At 43.4% G+C, this 27,788-nt stretch overlaps 1 protein-coding gene across 3 annotated transcripts in view; it reads left to right on the top strand.

Moving 5' to 3' along the window:
- The window catches only part of STRN (striatin), a 176,533-nt gene that overhangs the window by 108,215 nt on the left and 40,530 nt on the right, over positions 1-27,788 (top strand). For 2 of the 3 annotated variants that reach the window (XM_077283060.1, XM_077283059.1), the window contains 3 exons: positions 7,356-7,496; positions 15,848-15,984; positions 17,976-18,151. In XM_077283060.1, coding sequence (XP_077139175.1) covers positions 7,356-7,496; positions 15,848-15,984; positions 17,976-18,151 — 454 coding nt within the window. Of the gene's footprint in view, positions 1-6,948; positions 7,036-7,355; positions 7,497-15,847; positions 15,985-17,975; positions 18,152-27,788 lie in introns of all 3 variants that reach the window. The other variant, XM_077283058.1, reaches the window with a different exon arrangement.

Here is a 27,788-nt window from a genome sequence, read left to right as displayed (position 1 = left end):
TGACTCTTTGCCCGGCTCTTCCCACTTGCCCTATGCCGGTGGCAAGTGGGGTCATGTTTGTGGAGTTGAGTTCATCTTTGTATTGTCCGATGACATCAAGCCCACGGCTTAGTAATGGAGAGGTGTCTAGAAGATGCCTATACATTACTAATCCTATAGTTATATTGTAAATAAACACACAGCCAGAATAAAGTCCTTTATTCGAAATAAAAAGAAAATACACTTTTCCTTTAAATTTAACAAACGCCGTTATATTCGCCTAACACCCATTCCATTGACGCACTCGTCTCCTGTAATGAAACAAAAATAAAAAACAACCATATCCCTCGCCTGTCTGTCATTCTGTCCTGTGCATGTTGTTTTTTATTTTTTTATTTTTAATAATTAAAAAATACGTTGTTGGGACCCCTCTATTCTTGATAACTAGCCTTGCTAAAGATGAAACTTGAGGGTTGCAGCCTGCAGCTGTTAGTTTTGCGTGGCTGGTTATCAACCCCACATAATATATATATTTTTGTCTTATTTATCGCGCAGGCAGCGACTGATGAATACTCACATCAGCCGCCGCCTGATCTCGCGGTTAAGTCGACTACAACTGTCAACATTGTCCCCTGCTAGTGCTGATCGCAGCGCAAGCAGGAGACTGTGATGTGAGTTGTCTTCAGCACCTGCCTCCGAGGAACAGCAAGAACAGTACCGCCGATTCCTAGGCACCGATACGTGTGAGATACTGCTGCAGCACACAATTGCCACACACATTAATAAACACACAGATATCTCCGGTACTGGTTTTCCAGTACCGAAAATGTGATGACGTTTGAAAGAGCCTTAAGTCAGAGTAGAGCCAGACCATTCAGCTGGCGCCATGTGGCCGATACTCCACCAATCACAATAGCCAGTTTGGCCCATTGCTGGTGTGCTGAACACCAGCACCTCATTGTCTTTTTGTACCCTATTTTGCAAGGATTCGATCATTTAGCTAGACTAAATGAGTGATTTCATTGTTGTTGCCTTGGATGTTAGAAAGCTTTGTGAAATACTTACTTTGAGTAGCGATCAGATGTAACAAACACGTCGGTGTAATGCACTTTACACTAACTCCATTAATAGTAAAGGTTTAGTTTTATCCAAAAGAGCTACCTTTTCTAAGCGAGTTTCTTTAATAGTGAGCTGATTGTAGTGGTCTTGGACCTGCTTAACAATTTGCGGTTTTTGCTGGGGCAAGTGACTGGCATGTGATGACTGCTTTCCTCGTAGTGTATGGTTACCAGGCAACTATGCCAGCCCTCCTTAGTAGCTGTGATGGGTAAGAGTCCTAAATGACATGTCCTCACCAGCACTACCTCAACTTTCCACCCTGTATCTAAATGCTCTAATGTGCCTTACAGACAGGAGATGTTAACAGTCCCGCTAGAGCTGGACTTTTAAAGACATATAGCTCTACACCCATTGCCCCGCCCGTTACAATACCAGTTTTTGTCATGTAAAAAAATCCTACGAAGAAGTTCAAAACTTTTTACACCTTTAATGTCACCTGTAATCCGTTGAGAAACAAAATGAAAACTTTTTGAGGGGGAAATAAAACTAAACCAATGTGGTTGCATAAGTGTGATCACCATCTTAAAATTGGGGTTATGGTTTTGCTCAGAATTTGCCAGCCACATTTAAACTCATGTAGCATAGTAGCCATCATTTACAGTGATTTTGAATAACCCCCATATAAAGTTTTAGCTATTCTGGTAAAATTTCCCTGACATTGTCTTGGTTGCATTTTACAGAAAGTCATGGTCTGTAAACTGCTTACAACATAGCAAAGGGGTCTTATTGTTGGCTGTTATCAGTCAAAAGAAAGGTACAAAAACGACGGACAGGCATGGTATATTGTTGTTTTATGATTTTACTTTTATTACAGGAGATCGAGGGCTTCGCTGGAATTAAGCGTAATAACAGTAAACACAGTTTTCCATTTTTATTTCAAATAAAAGACTATATTCTTGCTGTCTTTAGTTACCATACAACTATGGGATTAGTAATGGATAGGTGTCTTCTCCATTACTTAGCCGTGGGCTTGATGTCATCGGTGACATCAACCCCACAAATATTACCCCACTTGCCACCGTTAGGGTACGTTCACACAGGACTTTTTTGCTGCTTTTTTTTGCTGCTTTTTTTTATGCTAATTTTCAGCTGCTTTTTACAGTACCAGTAAAGCCTATGAGATTTCAGAAATCTCATGCACACACGTTGGTTTTTTGTTTGATCAGTTTTTTCTGCTTTGCTGCTTTTTTTGGACATAGGGCATGTCACTTCTTTCAGCGTTTTTGCAGCGTTTTTGCAGCGTTTTTTCACCCATTGACTTGAATGGGTGATGAAAAAAACGCTGCAAAAACGCTGAAAAAACGCATGTAGCATTATTTGCTGGGTTTTTTGTGCAGAAAATCATGGCCAGCAGGAAGGGATCTCACAGCCAAGAGCTTAGGGGTGTGGTTAGTGAGGTGTGAAGAGCCATTGTGAGGTGTGAAGAGCCATTGTGAGGTGTCCTGTTTGTGATCTATTGTGAGGGAGTTCCTGGTAGTGAGGTGTGAAGAGCCATTGTGAGCCATTGTGAGGTGTCCTGATTGTGATCTATTGTGAGGGAGTTCCTGGTAGTAAGGTGTGAAGAGCCATTGTGAGGTGTCCTAGCAGCTGAAAATTGGCATAAAAAAAGCAGCAAAAATCTGCAGCAAAAATCTGCAGCAAAAAAGTCCTGTGTGAACGTACCCAAAAAACGCACCAAAAACGCACCAAAAAAACGCACCTAAATTAGCATAAAAAAAAGCAGCAAAAAAAAAGCAGCAAAAAAGTCCTGTGTGAACGTACCCTTAGAGGGCAAGTGGAAATAGCCAGGCAAAGCGCCAGCATTGGTGCATCTAATAGATGTGCCTTTTCTGGGCTGCTATTTTTAGGCTGGGGGGGTCAATATCCATGGCCCCTTACCAGCCTGAGAATACCAGTCCCAAGCTGTGAGCTTTAGCAAGGCTGGTTGTCAAAAAATGGGGACCCCACACCATTTTTTTTACAGATGATATACATTTTTATAGCGCCATTTATTCCATGGAGCTTTACATGTGAAGAGGGGGCAAATATAGACAAATGCAATAAACATCAGCAAAAAACAAGGCACTAACAGATACAAGGAGGGAGGACCCTGCCCGCGAGGGCTCACAGTCTGCAGGGGATGGGTGAGGATACACTAGGAGAGGGGTGGCGGTTGGACCCCTCTATTCTTGATATCCAACCTTGCTGAAGCTGACAGCTGAGGGTTGCTGCCCCAGCTGTGAGTTTTGTCTAGCTGGTTATCAAAAATAGGGTGAACCCACTCAAGTTTTTTTAAATTACCATATTTATTTACAGCGCAGCAGCGGCAGATGAATACTTCCATCCGCCGCTCCTGCTGTCACTGTTATTAGCAGGTGTAGACTGATGGGAGTAATAGTCCCATCAGCCACCTCCTGCTGTCTCTTTTATTACTTACATGTAACTCTCATCATTCTACCCTGCTCAAGCCGATTGCTGACAGAGCAGGGGAGAATGATGAGAGCGGGTGTTCGGCACCTGTGGCCGGGAAACAGCACCTACTGTAACGCTTCTAACCTAGTGCCCATCCTTGTACTAATGCAGCACACGCATTAGGCGGCATGATGATACAGCATTGCTTTTTGCCTTTTTTATGGTGTTCACTAAAGGGGTTAACTAGTGGTACAGTTTTATAAGTTGGGTCGTTGCGAACGCACTAATACCAAATATGTGTACTTTTATTGTTTAGATTTTTGTTCATTAAAATATTTATAGATGGAATACATTATTTTTTATTTACTTTTGAGATTTTAAAAAAATATTTTTTACAATTAATTTTTTTTAAAACTTTTTTTTCTAATTTTTTCACTTTGTCCCACTATAGGACACTCATTTTTTGCAGGCTGCTCTCTTCTATAACATGCAGATGTAGCAGCATCGGCATGCTATATAAGCTGTCAGCACTGCACTGACAGGGAGACTTGGTGATCATGCACTGCGCATGATCACCAAGTCTCCTATCTCTGGTTACCCAGATGTCGTCATGGCAACGATTGGGAGCCCGAGTCATGCCGCGGGGTCTCCGATCCAAAGGCAGAGGGGCTGTCAGCCCCTGTGCCAGCTTCTGTAATGCTGTGATTGTGTTCGATCGCAGTATTTTGGGGGTTAAAGTGTCGGGAGTGGTCTGTGACCGCTCTTGGCACCTAGTGCTGGGTGCCAGCTGTCAGAATCAGTTGACACCCAGCGGCGCTCGCCCGCTCTAAGCCCCCTGAGATCGCAGCCGACTTACCTTTCCGTCCGTGGTCACATTAGCCTGGGTCACATGGACGGAATGGTACGTGTGATGTCAGAAAGGGGTTTAAAGGTGCTGCAGGAATTTCTTGAAAGTGCACGTGACGACAAGCTTTTGGATTCTTCCTATGGCTGGCCTGTGGGGTAGGGTGGTAAGAGAGAAACCTTTTTGTACAAAGAAAAACATCCAAGACTAGCTGTGTTTTGCCAAAAGTTGCATCAAGTTTGCCAGAAAAATATGAGGGTCTGAGACCAAAGATGAACGTTTCAAAAATTCCAAAAGTTGTTTGGTGCAAAGCCGACACTACACATCACCAAAAGAACACCATAACTCCAGTGAATCTTGTTGAAGACAGCCTTATGCTTTGGGGCGGTTTTTCAGCATCTGGAATTGTCCATTGTAGATGCCCTGGTAATCTGACAGATTTTCATCGGTACTGCAAGGAAGAGTGGGTGAACATTGCCAATTCTAGATGTGCCATGCTGATAGACTCCTACTCAAAAAGAGCGAATACTGTAATAAATTCGAAGGATATTTCAACAGAGTTTTAGATTGAAGGATGTACATTTTTACTTAAAAGGGGGCTAATTTATTTTTTTTTTACACTATGGGCATAACATGCTGACTACATGATGGATGTGGCCACCGCAGAGCTGTCACAGACCTAACTGTACGAAGCATGCTGTCAATCAGTATGACACTGGTAGTCATGCCCCGTAAACAGAGCAGGCCGCATGAAAAGCTTCTCTGTTGACGTGGTGCCGCCACCCCCGGAAAGCAATAAGATGCATGGATTATAAGAAGCACCACCATTTTATTAAAAAATATTTTTTTCTTATTTTTTTTCCTTGAAAATTTGGGGTGCGTCTTATAATCTGGAGTGTCTTATAATCCGAAAAATACAGTAATTACTGGCAGGATCATTCTGCATCGGATCGACCAGCCGGATAGCTCCCTTTGTTAGCAACAACATGCAACTGTTTTTATTTTTTACCATGGGACTAAAAACTATAGTCCAGGCTGGACAACCCCTTTACACTATTTTAGTTCTCTTTTTTTAATTTTTCCACCCGAAAATATTTCAATGTTTGTTTTTTCCAGTTGAAATGAACAGATTAGCAGAAACATTATAATCATGTGATTTTTTTTTATTTTTTTTTTAATACATGGCAAGGCCTGGCGTTTTAACAGGGATGTGTATAATTTTTATATCCACTATATACTTTAAACTTCTGCAAAATTGCATTTAGTTGTTCCTGGTATGCGAATGGTCTCTGTAGTTGCAAGAGTTCTGTAGCTTCTGTCTAGCTCTACTTTACCTTTATACAGTGCAAAAACTATGGCTACTTGAGGCTTTGTTTATTTGATCAGGGGCTAACGATAATGTGAACAGAGCCTTATCTAGATGTCTGCACAATAGATCTGATATACATAATAGGTTCTTTTAGTTCTTTCAGTTGAATTCTTCATGAATCTCTGCCTTTATCATTTAAGGTACCGTTACACTAAACGACTTACCAACGATCACGACCAGCGATACGACCTGGCCGTGATCGTTGGTAAGTCGTTGTGTGGTCGCTGAGGAGCTGTCACACAGACAGCTCTCTCCAGCGACCAACGATCAGGGGAACGACTTCGGCATCATTGAAACTGTCTTCAACGATTCCGAAGTCCCCCTGCAGCACCTGGGTAACCAGGGTAAACATCGGGTTACTAAGTACAGGGCCGCGCTTAGTAACCCGATATTTACCCTGGTTACCATTGTAAAAGTTAAAAAAAAACAAAAAACTACATACTCACATTCCGATGTCTGTCACGTCCCCCGCCGTCAGCTTACCGCACTGACTGTGTCAGCGCCGGCCGTAAAGCAGAGCACAGCGGTGACGTCACCGCTGTGCTCTTCTTTACGGCCGGCACTGACAGTCAGTGCGGTAAGCTGACGGCGGGGAACGTGACAGACATCGGAATGTGAGTATGTAGTGTTTTTTTTCTTTTACTTTTACAATGGTAACCAGGGTAAATATCGGGTTACTAAGCGCGGCCCTGTACTTAGTAACCCGATATTTACCCTGGTTACAAGTGAACACATCGCTGGATCGGCGTCACACGCCGATCCAGCGATGACAGCGGGTGATCAGCGACCAAATAAAGGTCCTGATCATTCCCTACGACCAACGATCTCCCAGCAGGGGCCTGATCGTTGGTCGCTGTCACACATAACGAGATCGTTAGCGGGATCGTTGCTACGTCACAAAAAAGCGTGACGTCGCAACGATATCGTTAACGAAATCGTTGTGTGAAGGTACCTTTATACAAGGCCTAGTAAGTTGACTTTTCCCATTCTTGTAATAAATGTATCTAAGGCTCTGCATGAGGTTTGTGGCTCTTTTGCACCCGTGGCTTTGCATATTGGCAGGCTTGTACCATTTCATACATTTAGGGTCTTGTTGCAGATATAGGTTCATATTGTTTTGCACCTCTTTTGCACATTTCCTAAATCTGTAAATGACATTTCTGTTAGTAATGACATATTTTATAATGGTCCGGTGGACCGACCTTTCCGTTTCTTAAAGAACGTTTTGTCCCTAAACTTATAACAGGAAAAACCTCAGAAGAAATGTCTCAGCCTGTGTCCCACATAAAACAATCAAAACAGGGATGTGGGAGCATGTTGGAGAAGAGCACAGGTAAGTGTCAACATGGGTGCGAAGACCTAGACGATGGATTTGTGCCTCTATTCTGATTGACCTCCATTAATGTTTATCATTACATGTGACAAGGAATTGCCTTTACTTCTTATTGTAATGTTCCCCTGAAATATTGCCTTGCAATGAATGCATCTCTTTATTTTTCTTTAAATTACTTTGCTCAGCTGAAGCCTTGGCTTTGGCTTCACACTAGATTTCTTGATGTAATGATGAAGAAATATTGTTGACCGTAAATATTTTATGATCCTTGTCTTGTTTGTTTTTTTTTCTTTTTTCTTTTTTTTTCTTTTTGTGGTTAGGGCCAAACAGATCAAAGCTTCAGGATATGCTGGCAAATCTTCGAGATGTTGATGAACTACCATCATTACAGCCCTCTGTGGTGTCCTCAAGGCCTGCAAGCTCCCGACTCAGCGAACAGGAAGTAAACCGAACAGATGAAGGTTAGCACTTGAATATTGCAGAAAAGCCATTTATTAAGTCATAATTTTTATGGAAAAATAAGTAAGTTACTGTCACTTTTGAAATGTGACAATGACTTGTTAGAAGATTTGACCAATGCTGAGAGCTCCTGACCTAGGCTTGACAGGGTTTAGGCTAGACAGGGTTTGCCGAACACTGACTTATAAACTCCACTGATCAATGTTCTTGTCACTATTACATGTCAAGTTTTTGACAAATTTTCACTTTTGCGAACAATATAAATATAATAAATCTAAAATGTTGCCTCCTGTTCTGTCAGTGACTGCTCCTACCTTCCACATGTGCTGAGGCTGAAGATCATTGACTGTCTATGACCAAAGCTCCCAGTGTCCTCTTCTGACTTCTTTATTCATTTACACTTAATGGAAAAATACTGTATTTGCCTGCTCATATGACCTATGGCAATATTAACTATACCAACATCTCTTTAAAGAAAAGACTGGGTGAACTATCCTAAACTTGGTATATTTACCTGTAAACTTTGTAAATGAAATTGTTTCCTAAATGCTCCTTGCTTGCTTGGATAGCTTAGCTCATGAACAGCTGTATGTTAGAAATTAATACATTGATTACAGACCTCTTCCCTGAATGCCGCACTGTTTCCCTGCTGACATGTAGCTCAGTACAGGTCGCATCAATGAATTATCACCCAGGACATTTTGGCCTCCAGCCTTTTAGCTGGAAGTAAAAAGGACCTCTGCCTAAATGGATCATATCCTGATTTAGAACAATATATAAAGTTCTGTCTGACACTGCTTGTACTCTCATCTTTCCGCTCAATGACTGATATTGTACAGTGAACTAACATATCCAAATCATTAGCTACAGCTGCATGCAGTGATAATAGTAATTTGTACTAATAAGGTGCCGTAGGTTTCAGGCTTGGAGGATGAGAATAGTAGGAGGAAGATGTCAGTGGCAGATCTGCTCTCGTGATTCATCGGACTCCTCCACACATGTTGCAGGAAACCGGTTTCCAAGCAACAACCTTCCATACGTTTTCCTTCTCTTTTGATCTTAAACGAAGCATCTGTCACATTTTGTTGTGGCTGTCACTATATTATAGCATCTTTGTAGGGCTGAAAAGTAGACATTTTAGGAGCATTTACTCATATGGAACCTGCTGATGGCTGGATACATTACAGATTGTGACAAGCTTCTTATTTCATTCTGTTTGCTGTCGCTTTAAAGATGCGCACCACCGTCTTGTTGTAAGAAACAAGCATACATGGCTGGTATCAATGACCCTGTTGTATTAATCATGTTCTCTTTGGTCTGTTGTACTATTGATCCATTATATATTTAGCAAGACTTTTGATCTGGGAGAAAAGCACTAATGTAATTTAAGCGGTCCCTCCTGGCACAGTCACGGTGTATTGTCACGGTGTATTGTCCCTTGTAAGTTCACACTTTCTGTCGGAGTTCTCCCACCTTTGGTTTCTTGGACAAGAAATACCATATTTTTCGGATTGTAAGACGCATTTTTCTCCCCCCAAATTTTGGGGGAATATGGGGGTGCGTCGTATAATATGGATATACCTTACCAGCCGCAGGCTGGGAAGAGGGGATCTTTTGATGTGCAGTGCGGGGGCTCTGCCGTCATCTTATCAAAGCCACCGCAGTTACATGGTTTCCTATGCGGTGGACTGGACTCCGGGAAAATGGCTGTCGGCCGGGGCGGTGCATGCGCAGATGGAGAACTCGGCACCAAGATCTCAGGAGATGAGATCTTGGTGCCGAGATCTCCATCTGCACATGCATCGTCCCCTGCGCTTTCACAAGATGTCGGCAGAGCCCCCTCAGCACCAAACACCCGCCTGCGGCCTGTAGCAACACTCCACTCTTGCCTCCACTAGCGGAGACCCTGGGACCCCGCTTCACCGCATCCACCACCCCCGGTAAGCAATAAGACGCATGGATTATAAGAAGCACCACCATTTTATTTAAAAAAAAGTATTTTTCTTATTTTTCTCCTCAAAATTTGTGGTCCGTCTTATAATCCGCAAAATACACTAAGTATATGACAGCTACCTCTTGTCTGTCATGTATACGGTCATCAAACTAATGGTGTCTATGCACATTGGGGACCTTGTCTGAACCCACTGTTTCATTGGAATGTTGTGCTTTCAAGGGAGCCTGGCATCACTTGTTTCAGAGTAAACATGCTTGGATGTGTTATCTGGGGACTTTCTTGCCAGGTACCCACCGTCCTTTCGCCACCCAATCGTTTATCCATTCAGGTCTCTCCATATATTATTATTATTATATATTTTTACAGCGCCATTTATTCCATGGCGCTTAACACGTGAAAGGGACAGATATAGATAAGTACGATAGACATGAGCAAAACAAGCCACACACAAGTACAGAAGTAGAGGACCCTGCCCGTGAGGACTCAGTCTACAGGGAATGGGTGAGGATACAGTAGGAGAGGATAGAGCTGGTCGTGCAGTGGTTCAGCAGACTAAGGATCACGGCCGGTTGTAGGCTTGTCGGAAGAGGTGGGTCTTCAGGTCCTTTTTGAAATTTTCTGTTCTAGGCGAGAGTCTGATGTGTTGGGTTAAAGAGTTCAAGAATATGGGGGAAGCACGAGAGAAGTCTTGTATGCGGTTGTGGGAAGAAGAGATAAGAGGGGAGTACAGAAGGAGATCTTGTTAGGATCGAAGGTTGCGTGTGGGTAAGTACCGGGCAACCTTGTCACAGATGTATGGAGGAGACAGGTTGTGGATGGCTTTGTATGTCATAGCTAAGGTTTTGAACTGGAGCCTCTGGACAATAGGAAGCCAGTGAAGGGCTTGGCAGAGAGGAGAGGCTGGGGAAAAACTGGCAGACAGGTGGATTAGTTGGGCAGCAGAGTGAAGGATGGACTGGAGTGGTACCAGAGTGCTAGAGGGGAGGCCAGAAAGTAGGAGGTTGCAGTAGTTGAGGCAGGAAATAAGGGCGTGCTCTAGCGTTTTTGTGGTTTAATGGTCAAGGAATGCACGGATGCGGGAAATATTTTTGTTTGAGCCGGCAGGAGGAGGCAAGGGCTTGGATATTTGGCTTGAAAGAGAGGGCAGAGTCGAGGATCACCCCGAAGCACCGAGCGTGTGGACTGGGGAAAGTGAGCAGCCATTGACATTGATGGATAAGTCTCGTGGAGGGGGGATGGGGGAAAGATGATGAATTCTGTTTTGTCCATGTTCAGTTTTAGAAAGCAAGCGAAAAGAAAGTTGAAATAGCAGACAGCCTTTGTGGGATTTTGGTCAGTAAGGAGGTGAGGTCGAGTCCAGATAGTTGGGATTCTATGAGCTGTCCCAGGCCAAAGGTGTAAATGGAGAAGAGCAGGGGCCCTAGGACTGAGCCTTGGGGAACACCGACAGACAAGGGGGCGAGGTGAGGAGTTTGTGGGAGAGTGAGACACTGAATGTTCAGGCTGTTAGATATGATGAGATCCAGGATAGGGCCAAGTCTGTGATGCCAAGAGATGAGCGAATCTGAAGCAGGAGGGAATGGTTGACAGTGTCGAATACAGATCCAGGAGGAGGAGGACAGAGTAGTGTAAGGGCGATTAGTAGGTCGTTGGTAACTATAGTTAGGGCGGTTTCAGTTGAGTGATGCGGTCGAAAGCCAGATTGTAACCTGTCAAACAGGGAGCAGGAGGAGAGGTAGGAGGACCGTTCAAGATAGACATGCTGTTCCAGTAGTTTTGAGTCATAAGGGAGAAGAGAATATCGGGTGATAGCTAGACACAGAGAATGGGTCAAGGGAGGGCTTTCTGAGGATGGGTGTGAGCAAGGCATGTTTGAAGGATGAGGGGAAGACACCATTTGTATGTGAGAGGTGGAAGAGGTGTGTTAGGGATGGGATGAAGACTGTGGCGAGGTTAGGGATTAGGTGGGACGGGAGCTGGTCAAGTGTGCAAGTGGTGAGATGTGATCTTGACGGGGTGGAGAGCTTATCTTCTGTCATGGTGGAGAAGCTGGTTTTGGAATAAAAGGGCTGAGCAGCTAAGAGGGACATTGGGGGCTGTGGGCTAAAGCTTTCACTGATCGAATCAATCTTCTGCTTAAAGCAAGAGGCAAAGTCTTTGGCAGAGAGGAGAGGGAGGAAGTGCTGGGGGACGTAGTAGAGAATTTAAAGTGTTGAAAAGCTTTTTAGGGTTGTGAGACGGAGGATATGAGAGATGAGAAGTACCGTAAGTTTGTTTTGTGGCGGTGAGTGTGGACTTGAAGCTGGCGAGGGACTGCTTGTATGCGATGAAGTGCTCAGCAGATCAGGATCTCTTCCATCTTTGCTCAGCGACCCTGGAAGCTCGTCTCAGTTCTTTGGTCCGGCTTGTCAGCCAAGGCTGCCTGTTGATTGTATGAGTTTTGCTATGTGTGAGGGGGGCAGCCGAATCAAGTGTTGCTGTTATTGTGGTGTTATAAAAAGTGGCAGCAGCAACTGTGTCATGAAGGGAAGCTATGTCTGTAAGAGGGATAAAGGACTCAGAGACTGATTGTAAATTGAGGTGTTTGAGATTTCTGTGAGGGTGAGTGAGTTTGTGGAGTGGGGGTTGCGCGCTAGGAGAGGGAAGAGAATGTTAGTAGGTTGTGGTCAGACAGGGGGAGGGGTGAGTTAGTGAGAATAGTAAGGGAACAGAGGCGGTGAAGATGGGATCCAGTGTGTAGCCATCTTTGTGAGTGGCCGCCGAGGACCATTGAGTGAGGCCAAAGGAGGCAGTGAGCTATTAAAAGTTTAGGGGCAGCTGGGGTGGAAATGTCAATTAAGATATTGAAGTAACCCATGATGATAGTGGGGATGTCAGCAGAGAGGAAATGAAGTAGCCAGGTGATGAAGTGGTCGAGAAAGGTAGAGATGGCTAGTTGTGGGGGGTGGTAGATGATAGCTGGAGGTTGGAGGGGGAGTAGATGCGGACAGAGTGCACCTCAAACGAGGGAAGAGTAGCAGAGAGTGGTAGCGGAATTGGGGTAAAGGAGCAGGTATCAGACAGGAGAAAGCCACCTTCTCTACCTGTACACACATAGTCAGCTGGAGCGAGGCAGGGAGAAGCTGCCGAAGATATGCCTCAGTCTACTCCTCTTACAGTCCCCAACCGACTCTTCCAGGCATGTTTACTGTTTAACATCGCAGCATTTCAGAGTAAGACCTACCTGGCCGCAATCACACAGCTAGGGTCTGATTCATACTGTCTAGCTTTCGGGCAGCATGAATCATATGACAGGTTCCCATTTACAGTCTCAAAGGAGATTGGCTATTGCGAGAGGTGCCTGGTACTGGCTAATTTCTCTCTCCCCATTGAGAAAATAAGCTAATCGTGCATGTCTATGGGGCGAGGAGTTGAAACAAATTCAGTACATGAAAGACTTATTGGTAAGGTTAGGATGAGGAGAGTGATAACTCCGCTATTTAAGTGTTAAAGGAAGGTTTGTTTTTTCTGAAGCCAGCGTGTACGGCATTACAGTATCTAATACCCTTAAATGTTTAATGCTTGCCCAATTTGTTATGCTAGCTCTTGTTCAAAGCACTAACCACTCCATTACGTTTTATACTAACATTCCACAATTGTCTATCTGTTTTAATATGGAATAAGTGAAGTTTCACTGGCTTATTTATCCTGTCCGATACTTGTATTAAATAATTGTCAGGCGTTTGTCCAGTAGTTATAAATTGGTCCCTAAAATCAGTAATTATAGTTTCTCAAACTGGACTGCCTTAGCCGGGCTGATGGGGATCCGGGCAGTTTCTCCTCACACGTCTGGTCGTTTTGTTCTCCACAAAAAACACATACCGTATTTTTTGGACTATAAGACTCACCCCAAATTTTGGGGTGTAAAATAGCAGAAAAAAGATTTTTATAAGATGGGGGTCCATCTTATTGTCCGAATTTAACCCCTTAGTGACTGGGCCAAATTTTTAAAATCTGACCAGTGTCACTTTATGTAGTATTAACTCTAGAACGCTTCAACAATTCCCAGTGATTTGGAGTTTTTTTTTTCCCCTGGAGCATTATACTTTATGATAATGGTAAGTTTAAGTTGATATGTTTTGTGTTTATTTATAAAAAAAAATATCAGAAATTTGACAAAAATGAAAATAAATTGCAATTTTTCAAACTTTGAATGATTATCCCTTTAATCCAGATAGTCATACCACACAAAAACATTAATAAATAACATTTCCCACATGTCGGCTTTACATCAGCACCATTTGTAAAATGTTATTTTGTATTGTTAGCATTTTAGGAGGTTTAAAAATGTAACAGCAGTTTTTCATGGAAATTTACAAAAAAATTATTTAGAGACCTATCCATGTTTGAAGTGACTTTAGGGGTCCAGTATAGTGCAAACCCCCAAAAAGTGCTTTCTAGGAATGAATGCAAAATGACATGACCGGAATGAAAAAGTGTGTTTTTACCACCTAAATGTCCCTGACTTCTGGACAGGCCACTGCAGCCAGCAGACTCTAAGGCCACTATTTGGCCAGGAACTGCCATGGCAAACATCAGGACCACACAATCATAATCTCAGGGTGCCAATGGGGATAAAGAGGAAGCCCCCACACTTTTAACCATTTATGTAATATATTCATTGACAGCAGCATCTAAAAGGTTAAACAGATATGGACGGTGCCAACACTGATCGTGGCAGATGCAGCAAGTTGTCAGCTATAGTGTACAGCCGACAGCTGCTGGATTTATCACCTGTATGGGGATGCTATTTTCTTATATCGCATGTCAGTAAAATGACGTATTGACAGTCATTAAGGGGTCAAGATATCTTACCTGAGGGCCGGTGGTGGTAGAGCAGCGTCACAGGAGGCATGGTCCCTTCCCCAGGAAGCCTGCGGCAGCAGAAGTGGGGCAATGCTGCAGTCCCGGGGTGCGATGCTGCGGGTCCGGTGTCGGCAGTGAGGCAGAGCATAGAGCAGGGTCTCTTTATCAGGATTCCTGTCGCAGAAATGTGGTGACGCTGCGGGCCGGTATCCATTGCGAGCAGAGCTCAGTGCATCACTGATTTCTTGGTGGCCATCTTCCTGAGGCCGCGCGTGGGCAGATTGAGATCTCGTCAGCTGTCGGCTTCAGGAATATGGCCGCCGAGACTTCAATCTGCGCATGCGCGGCCTCCGGTGGTCATTTTCCTGAAGCCGAGGGCCGCCGAGATCTCAATCTGTGCACGCAAAGCTTCCGGTGGCCCATGGCTTCAGGAAGATGGCCGCAGGGAAACAAACGATGCACTCCCCACCGCCCACTGCTGACACCGAGCCTCAGCATCACCACACCTCTGCCGCTGCTGGTTCTGCTGCTACGCCACTGCCGCAACCCCCCGGTAAGGATGCATTTAGACTATAAGATGCCCCCCATTTTACTTCAAAATTTTTTGGGGAAAAAGTGCTTCTTATAGTCCGAAAAATACGGTAATCAGTTGGCCAAGGTTTATTCGCACTTCAGGAGAGTTCTCTAGTTGTCTACCCTAATATATGGCTTATTAAAAGATTACCAGGCATGTATTGTAAGTTAGGCTACTTTCACACTAGCGTCGTGCACTGCACGTCGCTATGCGTCGTTTTGCAGAAAAAACGCATCCTGCAAAAGTGCTTGCAGGATGTGTTTTTTTTCTCCATAGACTTTTATTAGCTTGAAAAAGGCCGGATGTTCGGCCGAAACGTCGCTATTTTATCATGGCTGGAATAAAGATTCTTTTACTTGGATAATAACACCCGGTTGGAGCGCTGTTCTTTCTACTTTTTGATAGACTTTTATTAGCGACACAGTGCGACGCATTGCACACATCGTGTGACGGTTGCGTCGGACCGTTGCCACCAAAAAACGTTGCTTGTAACGTTTTTTGGTGCATCGTCTGCAGCATTTCCGACCGCGCATGCGCGGCCGGAACTCCGCCCCCACCTCCCCGCACCTCACAATGGGGCAGTGGATGCGTTGGAAAACTGCATCCGCTGCCCCCGTTGTGCGGCGCATTCACAGCTAGCATCGGTGCGCCGCAATGTCGCATAGCGTCGTGCAGTGCACAACGCTAGTGTGAAAGTAGCCTTACCTGCAAAACCAAGTATACTGGAAAGTTTAGTTCCACCAAGATATCAGAAAGTAAGTATCTAGCTTCTCCTGCTATTTTTGTAGGAAATTGATGCATCAAATTGCTTTGTACATCATTGCATGAAATTAAGACATGAGGTTTTTCGTAAACTAATGACGTACCGTAAATCCATTATATACTAAAAGGCACTTATCCTAATCCTTTCCATGGTCAATATTGAAAAAAGTCTATATAAATATATACAAATTATATTTTCATTCTGTTTTCTTTTTTAGTTGAAGCATTAACGTTTCCACCATCATCTGGGAAATCTTTCATCATGGGAGCAGATGAAGCATTAGAAAATGAACTAGGACTAGGAGAATTGGCTGGACTCACAGTGGCCAATGAGGCAGACTCTTTAACGTATGATGTAAGTTATGATGGATTGAGGTTTTAGTATTTAAAGGGAACCTGTCACGTGAAAAACGCTGTTAACCTGCAGACAGGGCCGCCATCAGGGCATTACTGCCATCAATGGTGTATGTGGCTCAGTGAGCAAAGAGGGGGATGGGGTGGGAGGAGGGGTGCCAGACTGGGTGAGACACACTGTGGGCCTGGCAAATTACTTTAGCTTGTCCCAGTCACTCACGGCCGCACTCACACTGTATTGCTGCAGCAGAAGGGGCCGGTTGTGTCTGACATGTGACATCAGACACTGCCAACGCTCCCCTGGCCCTTGTAGCACATTATATTCAGGCGTTAAGGGCTCAAAAGTGATTAATCCACTCACCCCTTCGACCTCCCATTTGCCCACCTCCCTGCTCGTTCATTGTAAAGTTGAAGGTTGTCAGTAGTTTGCAGGCAGCAAAGTTCAACCCTACGGACTGCTGCTACTCTGCCTGCTTTCATGCAATAACGTACAGTTGCATGTCTTAAAGGGGGTATTGTAGTAACCTAATACTTAACCTGTACACATAACACATGAGTGCCAGTTCACATGGCAGATCTTCAAGCAGAAGACTGCTGCGGACAGCCATGCCGACATTCTGCTGAATATCCACGGCGGCCGCTTCCTTCGTGCCTCCCAGTCATCTCTATGGGAGACGGCGATCAGGATTGTGGAACAGCGCGAGTTTAAGCAGCAGCCGTGCAGAGAAAAGACCTGTCCACACCAAAATTCTGCTTGAAAATCTGCCGGATGAGCTGACTTTTACAATGGACATGCGTGCAGCTGCTAGAATCAGCTGCTCCTCTCATTTCAGGGGGAAATTAGATTTATGGGAGCCCCGTTCTTGTGATTATTGGGAGGGGAGGGGGGTCACAAGTGTTCAATGTTCCATATCTACAAACCGGCAAGAGAGCAGCTTTCATAAATGTGCAGAAAGCAGAATACAATAATCTGCAATCAGAAATACAGATTATAAATTTGCACAATCTGGTTTCATTTACTGCATTTTTCGGATTATAGCATGCACTTTTTTCCCCTCAAATTTGGCTGGAAAAATGAGGATGTGTTTTATAATCCGAACCGTAGCTGCGATGGAGTGGGGTCACAGGGTCGCTGCTGCAAAAAGCTTCTGGCGGAGACAACAGTGGGGCAATGCTGCAGGCCTCAGGCTCATAGGACGGGGTGTTTGGCGGTGTGAGGGCTCTGCCGACATTTTGTGAAAGCCCCAGAGCCCCGCAAAATCTCTAAAAACTGTATGGTGGAATGTTTTTTTGTTTTTTAAAAGGAATACTCAGGAGAGCAGCAAGAATACCGAAAGAGAACAAAAACCCCCCTTTTGACCTGTTATGGAGGTTTTCCTATACAGTGGTATTGATTAGTGATCAGATAGGATTAGGTCATCAGTATCATTTTAGTGAAAACCCCTTAAAATATTTATTACCTCAGGGGTTAGATTTTTTCTCTTGTTCCCTCTTTTAATCCATGTAAATAAATATTCAGTAAAATATCCCTTATAAATATAGGTTTGTTTTTTTTTTAAAGATACAATTTACTGTATATCCCAATCTTCTATCACTTAAAACAAACATGACATTCTTCTTAAACCACTGCCCCCCTTGTACATTGGCTGTGTCTGGTATTGCAGAGCCCGGGGCAGTGTGATAGTCAGAGAACATATAAGCTGTCCTTAGAAACCCCAGTGTTTCCCAAACTCTGGTCCTCACGGCCACCAACAGATCATGTTTTCATTATCTCCTCAGTGTTGCACAGGTGAGAACCTGCGGCAGTTTTTGATGCCTTGATAATTCCTTCAGACCTGTGCAATAAGGAAATCCTGAAAACATTATCTGTTGGGGGCCATGAGGACTGGAGTTAAGGAAACCACCTTAGATAAAACCCATTTTTCTACTAAATTTGCTTATGTACAGGTTTGTGTTTGCATCTGTTTGTAAGGGTTCCTGGTTCTTTCACAGATTGCAAACAACAAGGATGCACTCAGAAAAACATGGAATCCTAAGTTTACACTTAGAAGTCACTTTGATGGAATACGGGGACTTGCGTTCCACCCTACAGAGCCAGTCCTGATCACTGCATCGGAAGATCATACACTAAAAATGTGGAATCTGCAAAAGACAGCTCCTGCAAAAAAGTAAGACCTTCATTGTTTTCACTAGAATTTCTAGATAATCTTATTGAACACTGATGAGACATGATGACGTGGACATATAGCCTGTATGTAGCTAACTGCTCCTTTTTTCAGTGTTTTCGCGTGGAGACGAGACACTAAATGACTTCCATCCTTACTAGAAGAGACTAATACTGGTGCCTAGTATAGGGCAATATTGGAGGCACTTTCAGATTACTAAATAACCCAGTATATTTAAAAAAAAAAAAAATTAATGGTGGATGTGCATTAAGGATTATTGGGCTCGTTGCAAGGTATTGCCTAGCCACAACATAGGTCAGCTTGCTGATCACTGGTAGTCCCAGCTCTGAAACACCCATGGGAATAAAGTACATGCATGCCAGTGCTCTAATATCTCTCTTCCTTCTCATCCCCAATGGGGGTGGTCTTTTTTTGTCCTTTCTCATTCTCGGGTCCTCTACCAGAGGCATGGGAGTTTGAGGGTTCTTTGCAGGATCTTAGTTGTTCCCAGCATTGCGCTTTTCTGGACAGAGTTCAGTTGTTGCTCCTGGGATCTGTTGTATGTGTCACAAAAACTGGTTAATAAATAACCAAAAAAAGTATAAACCTTTTTTTTTTTTTTTAAATTTATTTAAATTATATGAATAAAAAAAATACTACAATATATAAATACTACTGGACATTTACAAAAGAATGGGGACACAACATCATATATTTTATCACGTAGTTCAATGGTGCCTTGTCAAGCTGGTTGTATACAAAAAAAAAAAGCACTATTAGGGGTTACATTCCCCTTACGTGGAACAATGGTCACATCAGAAAATCGTATGCTAAAACAATCAAGATGGCAATACTTACATTAATATGTACTTTGAAAGACTGTCCCCACTGCACATTTCGTATCAAAACTTCATCAGGAGGCGTGTGTCGGGGAGGGGGCTGACATCATGTTTAAAGAACAATTCACCAACCACAACATCACAATAGGGAGGTGTGTATATAGAGGACAGAAAAATCGTGTAATCAAAAGCAGCGCTTTTTAGCCAATAAAGTCTCTTTTCCAGGAGGTAAGTATGTCATGTGTAAAGTCACGTGACTTTATACTGCAGCAGAATTGTTCAAGGACCTGGTAAACGAAGGGTACTGACAGCTAATTAAAGGGAACCTGTCACCACGTTTTTGGAAGATGGGATAAAAATAGCGTTAAATAGGGGCAGAGGTGGGCGTTACATTAGTGTGTGTGTTATGCGTTTATTACCCACCTAAGTTGCCGAAATAACTTTGCAAAGTCTCCGTTTTCGCCTGTCAATCAGGCTGGTCAGGTCACATGGGCGTGGTGTCTTCACCCAGATTTGGCGTAGTTTTCCGTTGGTGGCGTAGTGGTGTGCGCATGCCCAAAGTCCGGAATCCTCTTCCAGGGGATTTAAAATAGCGCGGTGTTCGTTATTGCATTGGTGATCGGTGGGCGCGGCCATCTTCCTTTGGCCGCGCGTGCGCAGAAGCGGGGCTCTGCTGGCCGCGGCTTCAGGAAAATGGCCGCGGGATGCCGCGCGTGCGCAGATGGATATCGCGGCGGCCATTTTCCTGAAGCCGCGGCCAGCAGAGCGCCGCTTCTGCGCACGCGCGGCCAAAGGAAGATGGCCGCGCCCACCGATCACCAATGCAATAACGAACACCGCGCTATTTTAAATCCCCTGGAAGAGGATTCCGGACTTTGGGCATGCGCACACCACTACGCCACCAACGGAAAACTACGCCAAATCTGGGGGAAGACAACGCCCATGCGACCTGACCAGCCTGATTGACAGGCGAAAACGGAGACTTTGCAAAGTTATTTCGGCAACTTAGGTGGGTAATAAACGCATAACACACACACTAATGTAACGCCCACCTCTGCCCCTATTTAACGCTATTTTTATCCCATCTTCCAAAAACGTGGTGACAGGTTCCCTTTAAATCTCCTCCTCTAGGGGTATGTCTGTCACGTGTGCAGTCACATGACTTCTTACTTCAGCAGAGTTGCTGACGGACCTGATCCACCTATCAACCCGCCGTCACCCAGGAGACTAGGCGACTCGCGGCATCTCAATCTCGAGCGTCGGGTCATCATGGAGACGACATAGACACCGGGGATTGAATCGGCCGCTCGTCAGCGCATCCGTGACACATGCGCACATAGACCAGGGCCCATTACCTATCGCTGTGGTGACAGTAAGTTTAACTCAAATTGGCATTTGAGCAGCTATGGGGAAGTAAAAATTAAAATGATGTTAAAAAATAGCAACCATTAGGTCACATAACACATTTTTTAGATCCTATGCAATTGTCTCTGTGGCTAAATTTAAAGGGAAATGCATATTTCACCATTATTATTAGTGTGATCTCATAAACCTATAATCATTATAAAAATTACAACTCATAGTGTCTTAATGGAAAACTATTAAACAGATAATACCATAAATCTATAATATGATATTAAATAAATGAAAATAAAAGTGTAGAAAGTATGTGTTAAATATGTGAATAAATACAGTGTCCAACAAACAATCAGAGCAAATAGCTAATATTAACCACCATTCAAAAATCACTAAACGAATTTAATTTAATTAATAAATTATATAAAAAATGCCTAACTGGCGGGTTATGGTGCCAATAAACATACTGAAGTGCAAAGGCTGAATAAAAGTGCATGACAATGAACATAATAAGTGTAAAAGACACCAAATAGTAATAGACATATATATGCATTATTTAAAAAAGTTAAAAACACTGGAAGGATTCCACTTGACTCAATTGCTGTAGAAGACAACTCCGCACAAGAATGAAGATGTGTGCAGCTTCCTCCAGATAATTAAGGGACAAGATAGGCCACAAGGATAGATATACAATACTCTGCCAACACAACTCCCAAATACTGTTAAACAAAAAAAAAAAGAAAAAACATCAATACCAACATAAAAATTCTACATTAAAACCCCTAAAAATAAAAATAGATAACCTCTATGTGGGTAATTGGGAAGAACACTACATATACCCAGGAGGTTGCCTACGCGCGAACCTGGTCCTCTGGAGGCGTTTTATTGATGATATTGTTTTTATTTGGTCTGGTGGCCGGGATACTCTTTTTAATAGATATAAATAAAAATCAGTATTTTTTAAAGTTCACCTCCACCACCAGTACCACTGAGATCAATTTTCTAGATCTTACAATTTTTATTGAGGATCTTAAAATTCAAACACGTACTTTTTATTAAACCCACTGACACGAACAGTTATATCCTTCTAGATAGCTGTCATCTCCCTAGCTGGCTGCTCAACATCCCGAAAAGCCAGTTTACCAGGATCCACCGCAACTGCTCAAGGCCCCACGACTTTGAATTGGAAATGCTAACACTAACAAAAAAAATTCTTAGAAAAAGGTTATGACAAAGGAATGTTAGAAAAATCGAAAAAAAAATGGCCATGATCAAATGCAGACAAGAACTTATTGATCCAGTTCTGAGACATACAGAAAATATAGATCTTATCCCTATTATAACGAAATATAACACCAACTCAAAGATTCTTCAAAAGATAGTCAGTAAACACTGGCATATCTTAAAAAATGACAAGATTTTGGGTGATAAGGTCACGGACAAGCCCCGTTTTGTGTATAAAAAAATCCCTATACCTGGGAAATTTGATTGCCCCTACGGTACAGAAAAAGTCCTCTCTGATACAGTCTTCTATTTGTCACTCCAAACTAAAAGGATTTTTTCCGTGCCATAAATGTAATATGTGCAAAAATACTATCACACACAAATGAATGGATATTAACCCCTTCACCCCCGGAGCTTTTTCTGTTTTTTTCGTTTTCGTTTTTCGCTCCCCTCCTTCCCAGAGCCATAACTTTTTAATTTTTCCATCGTAGCATCTCCAATTTTCATGATCTGGGGTCGGTTGAGGGCTTATTTTTTGCGGGACGAGATGTACTTTTGAATGATACCATTGGTTTTACCATGCCGTGTAACAGAAAACGGGAAAAAAAATCCAAGTGTGATGAAATTGCAAAAAAAGTGCAATCTCACACTTGTTTTTTGTTTGGCTTTTTTGCTAAAACTAACCTGACATTATGATTCTCCAGGTCATTACGAGTTCTTAGACACCTAACATGTCTAGGTTTTTTTTTTTATCTAAGTGGTGAAAAAAAATTCCAAAGTTTGCTTAAAAAAAAAAAAATGTGCGATTTTCCGATACCTGTAGCATCTCCAATTTTCATGATCTGGGGTCGGTTGAGGGCTTATTTTTTGCGTGCCGAGCTGGCGTTTTTAATGATACCATTTTGGTGTAGATACATTCTTTTGATCGCCCGTTATTGCATTTTAATGCAATGTCGCGGCGACCAAAAAAACGTAATTTTGTCGTTTTGATTTTTTTCTCGCTACGCCATTTAGCGGTCAGGTTAATCCTTTGTTTTTATTGATATATCGGGCGATTCTGAACGCGGCGATACCAAATATGTGTATGTTTAATTTTTTTTTAATTGTTTTATTTTGATTGGGGGCGAAAGGGGGGTGATTTGAACTTTTATATTTTTTTTATATTTTTAACCACTTTTTTTTTTAATTTTGGCATGCTTCAATAGCCTCCATAGGAGGCTAGAAGCATGCACAACTTGATCGGCTCTGCTACATAGAGGTGAAGTACAGATCACCTCTATGTAGCAGAATTCCAGGTGTACTTTGAACGCCGACCACAGGGTGGCGCTCAAAGCAATCGGCCATCAACAACCATAGAGGTCTCAAGGAGACCTCTGGTTGTTATGGCAATGCACCGCTGACCCCCGATCATGTGACGGGAGTCAGCGGGCGAGCATCTCCGGCCGCACGGCCGGGAGCGATAGTTAAATGCCGCTGTCAGCGCTTGACTGCGGCATTTAACTAGTTAATGGGCGCGGGCGGATCGCGATTCCGCTCTCGCTCATTGCGCGCACATGTCAGCTGTACAAAACAGCTGACATGTCGCGGCTTTAAGGTGGGCTCACTGCCGGAGCCCACCTTAAAGCAGGGGATCTGCCAGCTGACGTACTATTCTGTCAACTGGCAGAAAGGGGTTAAAAAAGGAGACAGGACGATCCAAATTAAGGACTTCATAACATGCTCTACTACAGGGGTAATCTATACTATAGAGTGCCCTTGTGGGAAACTATATGTGGGGAGGACAAAACGCCTGTTAAAAACAAGGATTAGTGAGCATATTAGGAACATTATGAACCATTTTATGGGACATCCACTTTCCCAGCATTTTATAGAACATCATAACGGACTGGCACAACAGATGAAAGTCTCAGGGATAGCCACGGTACATCGACACTGGAGGGGCGGTGATTACATTAAAGCGATGTCTAGAACTGAGACCAAATGGATCTTCATTTTGGACACCATCGTGCCAAGAGGTTTGAATACTGGCACGGAACTTTTTGGCTTCCAATAAACAGCTTTTAGCATGAGAGACAGACTATATAAGGACTAAGAGTACGGAGCAGGGATCATCCCTGAGGAAGGAGACTACCGTCTCCGAAACGCGTCGGTTGATTGATCCTCACTGCACTCCGTACTTACAATCACTCTCGGGTTCGGGTAGCAGTCATGTGACACGAGACATCACGAAGGTCCTGCGCACCGCTCACTCCATGCGGCGTCTGGCTCTACAGGATCCCGCTCCTACCCGGAGGTTTGCTTAAGGGGGCTGCTACCGGCCGGAGCAGCCACTGGCCGGAGCAGCCACCTGTTTGGATTTTTTTATCTATCTACCTGGATCTCTTCTGGAACCACTGCAGCAGCACTACAACCCTCCAGTCTATTAAGGACTCATCACTGGAGGTAGGAAGTCGTTTATGCACTCTGTACCTTATCCCCCTAGCAGGCTGTTACTCGTGATAAAGTGACATCTATCAAGACATTATAACAGTACACACTTTGTGTTGTTTAATCCCATATTGTTATATAGGTCATCTATTAGTATTTCCATCTGCTATCATCCAGCGCGTACCTGTATACACTTAGGTGTATACTATGTTCTATATTCAAAAAGTTAAAAACACTGGAAGGATTCCACTTGACTCAATTGCTGTAGAAGACAACTCCGCACAAGAATGAAGATGTGTGCAGCTTCCTCCAGATAATTAATAATAAATAATAATAATAATTTTATTTATATAGCGCCAACATATTCCGCAGCGCTTTACAACTTATAGAGGGGACTTGTACAGACAATAGACATTACAGCATAACAGAAATCACAGTTCAAAACAGATACCAGGACAGGAGGAATGAGGGCCCTGCTCGCAAGCTTACAAACTATGAGGGAAAAGGGGAGACACGAGAGGTGGATGGTAACAATTGCTTTAGTTATTTGGACCAGCCATAGTGTAAGGCTCGGGTGTTCATGTAAAGCTGCATGAACCAGTTAACAGCCTAAGTATGTAGCAGTACAGACACAGAGGCTATTGACTGCATAAAGTGTATGAGAACATGATGCGAGGAACCTGATTGTTTTTGGTTTTTTTTTAATTTATTTATTTATTAGGCCACACAGGGATAGTTAGGTTAATGCGTTGAGGCGGTAGGCCAATCTGAACAAATGAGTTTTTAGGGCGCGCTTAAAACTGTGGGGATTGGGGATTAATCGTATTAACCTAGGTAGTGCATTCCAAAGAATCGGCGCAGCACGTGTAAAGTCTTGGAGACGGGAGTGGGAGGTTCTGATTATTGAGGATGCTAACCTGAGGTCATTAGTGGAGCGGAGGGCACGGGTAGGGTGGTAGACTGAGACCAGAGAGGAGATGTAGGGTGGTGCTGAGCCATGGAGTGCTTTGTGGATGAGGGTAGTAGTTTTGTACTGGATTCTGGAGTGGACGGGTAGCCAGTGTAATGACTGGCACAAGGTAGAGGCATTGGTGTAACGGTTGGTGAGGAATATGATCCTGGCAGCAGCATTCAGGACAGATTGGAGCGGGGAGAGTCTGGTAAGAGGGAGGCCGATTAGTAGAGAGTTACAATATTCCAGACGAGAATGAATAAGTGAGACAGAGTCGAAAGTAAGAAAAGGGCGAATTCTAGAAATATTTTTGAGATGCAGATAAGAGCGAGCCAGTGATCGGATGTGGGGGGTGAATGAAAGCTTGGAATCAAGGATGACCCCAAGGCAGCGGGCATGTTGCTTGGGAGTAATGGTGGAACCGCACACGGAGATGGCAATAAGATGGCAATTAAGGGAGAAGATAGGCCACAAGGATAGATATACAATACTCTGCCAACACAACTCCCAAATACTGTTAAACAAAAAAAAAAAAAAAAGAAAAAACATCAATACCAACATAAAAATTCTACATCTAAACCCCTAAAAATAAAAATAGATACCCGAAATGTTGACCTTGATGTATAAATAAACTTAGAGAAAAGTCCCAAACCCAAAGCTTTCATTAAGGCCTGCTGGTGCGATCGTATTAAGTCTGTATATCCAGCAGCTCCCTGCCTGAGCTAAGGTTTTGTTGAGATCACTACCTCTTTGTCCGAAAGTAATTTGGTCTATAGCTTTAATAAATAATTGACTGGCATCACAATTATGATATTTTTTAAAATGCTTTGGGAGGGTTTTCAACTTTTTTTTTTTTTTTTTTCATAGAATTTAATAAAATATTTATTTAAAAAAAGGTTTATGCTCTTTTTGGTTATTTATTAACCATTTTTTGTTACTCGTGTATGTTTTGAGTTAAAGTACCTAATAATCCTAGTGGGCTCTATTTTGTGTTGTAGCCAATTTCCCAACTTAGGGGGTCACTGCTCCAAGTGCTCCTATCACCACTGGAATCGCTGTTGCCTTCACCTTCCACATCTTCTCCAGTTTTCCTTTGAGGCCCTCGTATTTCTCCAGCTTCTCATATTCCTTCTTTCTGATGTTGCTGTTTATATATATTTATATAATTATATGTATATAATTATATTATTTATGTAATTAAATTTTTTTTTACTGGTCTCTGTGAGACCAATTCTTTAAAGGATGCTTTGTTTTTACAAAAGTGCTTTTTATGTGATACATTTCTGCAGAATACGTTGGCTCTATTGAAAAAACATTCTAAGAGTATGTGCACACGTTCAGGATTTCTTACAGAAATTTCCTGACAAAAAACGGACATTTCTGCCAGAAATCCGCATGCGGTTTTTTTTGGTTTTTTTTAATGCTTTTTTTGCGCGGTTTTTTTTCCGGAGCTTTCCCAATGCATTAAATAGCGGGAAAAATGCGGGAAAAATCCGCAAAATTAATGAACATGCTGCTTTTTTACTGCGATGCGTTTTTTTTGCGGAAAAAGAACACAACATGTGCACAAAAATTGCAGAATGCATTCTAAATGATAGGGTGCATATGTATGCGTTTTTTATGCGTTTTCATCGGGGAAAAATCCTGAACGTGTGCACATACCCTTTAGGGAGGGGTATGGAACATAGCTGGCAGTGTATATGTATTTATTATATGTGTTATTTTAAGATTGCTGTGACCCATCTGTAACATTGCATCCTCCCTATGGGGCAGCAGGCACAGGCTGGCATTGAGCAGGCTATGGTACCTCTGCTGATGGTGACTTGGATAAGGGAGTTCTCCACTTTTCTGTTCTGTCATTTGATATGAAGTACAGTACCCCTTCATAAATGTCACAGTAACTGAACGTGCGTTCAGCTAATTATGCACAGCTTAGAGATTGGTCCAGTGTGTTTCTATCGTGTTGGCATCAATTACTGGTCATTACTTTCAGCAGCTCAGGATTTCTGGGAGCCCCCGGTTTATGGCAGAGTTAAAGGCCTTGCCTCTCCTTTGCAGGCTGATCTGACAGCATGCTGTGTATTGTCACTGAGGCTTGATTAGAAAGTCAATATCATTGACTAAAATAGTCTTAATGGATGTTAATGGATATTACAACAAGCAAGTCATGTAAATTGCTTCCAGGCATTGATTATGCTGATCTTAAGGTACCGTCACACTAAGCGACGCTGCAGCGATAGCGACAGCGATGCCGATCGCTGCAGCGTCGCTGTTTGGTCGCTGGAGAGCTGTCACACAGACCGCTCTCCAGCGACCAACGATGCCGAGGCCCCCGGGTAACCAGGGTAAACATCGGGTTGCTAAGCGCAGGGCCGCGCTTAGTAACCCGATGTTTACCCTGGTTACCAGCGTAAAATGTAAAAAAACAAACAGTACATACTCACCAGCGCGTCCCCCAGCCTCTGCTTCCTGACGCTGACTGAGCTCCGGCCCTAACAGCACAGCGGTGACGTCACCGCTGTGCTTTCACTTTCAGTTTAGGGCCGGCGATCAGTAAGAGTCAGGAAGCAGAGGCTGGGGGACGCGCAGGTGAGCATGTACTGTTTGTTTTTTTACATTTTACGCTGGTAACCAGGGTAAACATCGGGTTACTAAGCGCGGCCCTGCGCTTAGTAACCCGATGTTTACCCTGGTTACCAGTGTAAAATATCGCTGGTATGGTTGCTTTTGCTGTCAAACACGGCGATACACGGCGACCTAGCGACCAAATAATGTGCAGACCTTCTAGCAGCGACCAGCAATTTCACAGCGGGATTCTGATCGCTGCTGCGTGTCAAATACA

Source organism: Ranitomeya variabilis, chromosome 2 (genome assembly GCF_051348905.1).
Source record: "Ranitomeya variabilis isolate aRanVar5 chromosome 2, aRanVar5.hap1, whole genome shotgun sequence".
Lineage (NCBI taxonomy): Eukaryota > Metazoa > Chordata > Amphibia > Anura > Dendrobatidae > Ranitomeya > Ranitomeya variabilis.
This window is presented reverse-complemented; position numbering and strand designations above follow the sequence as displayed.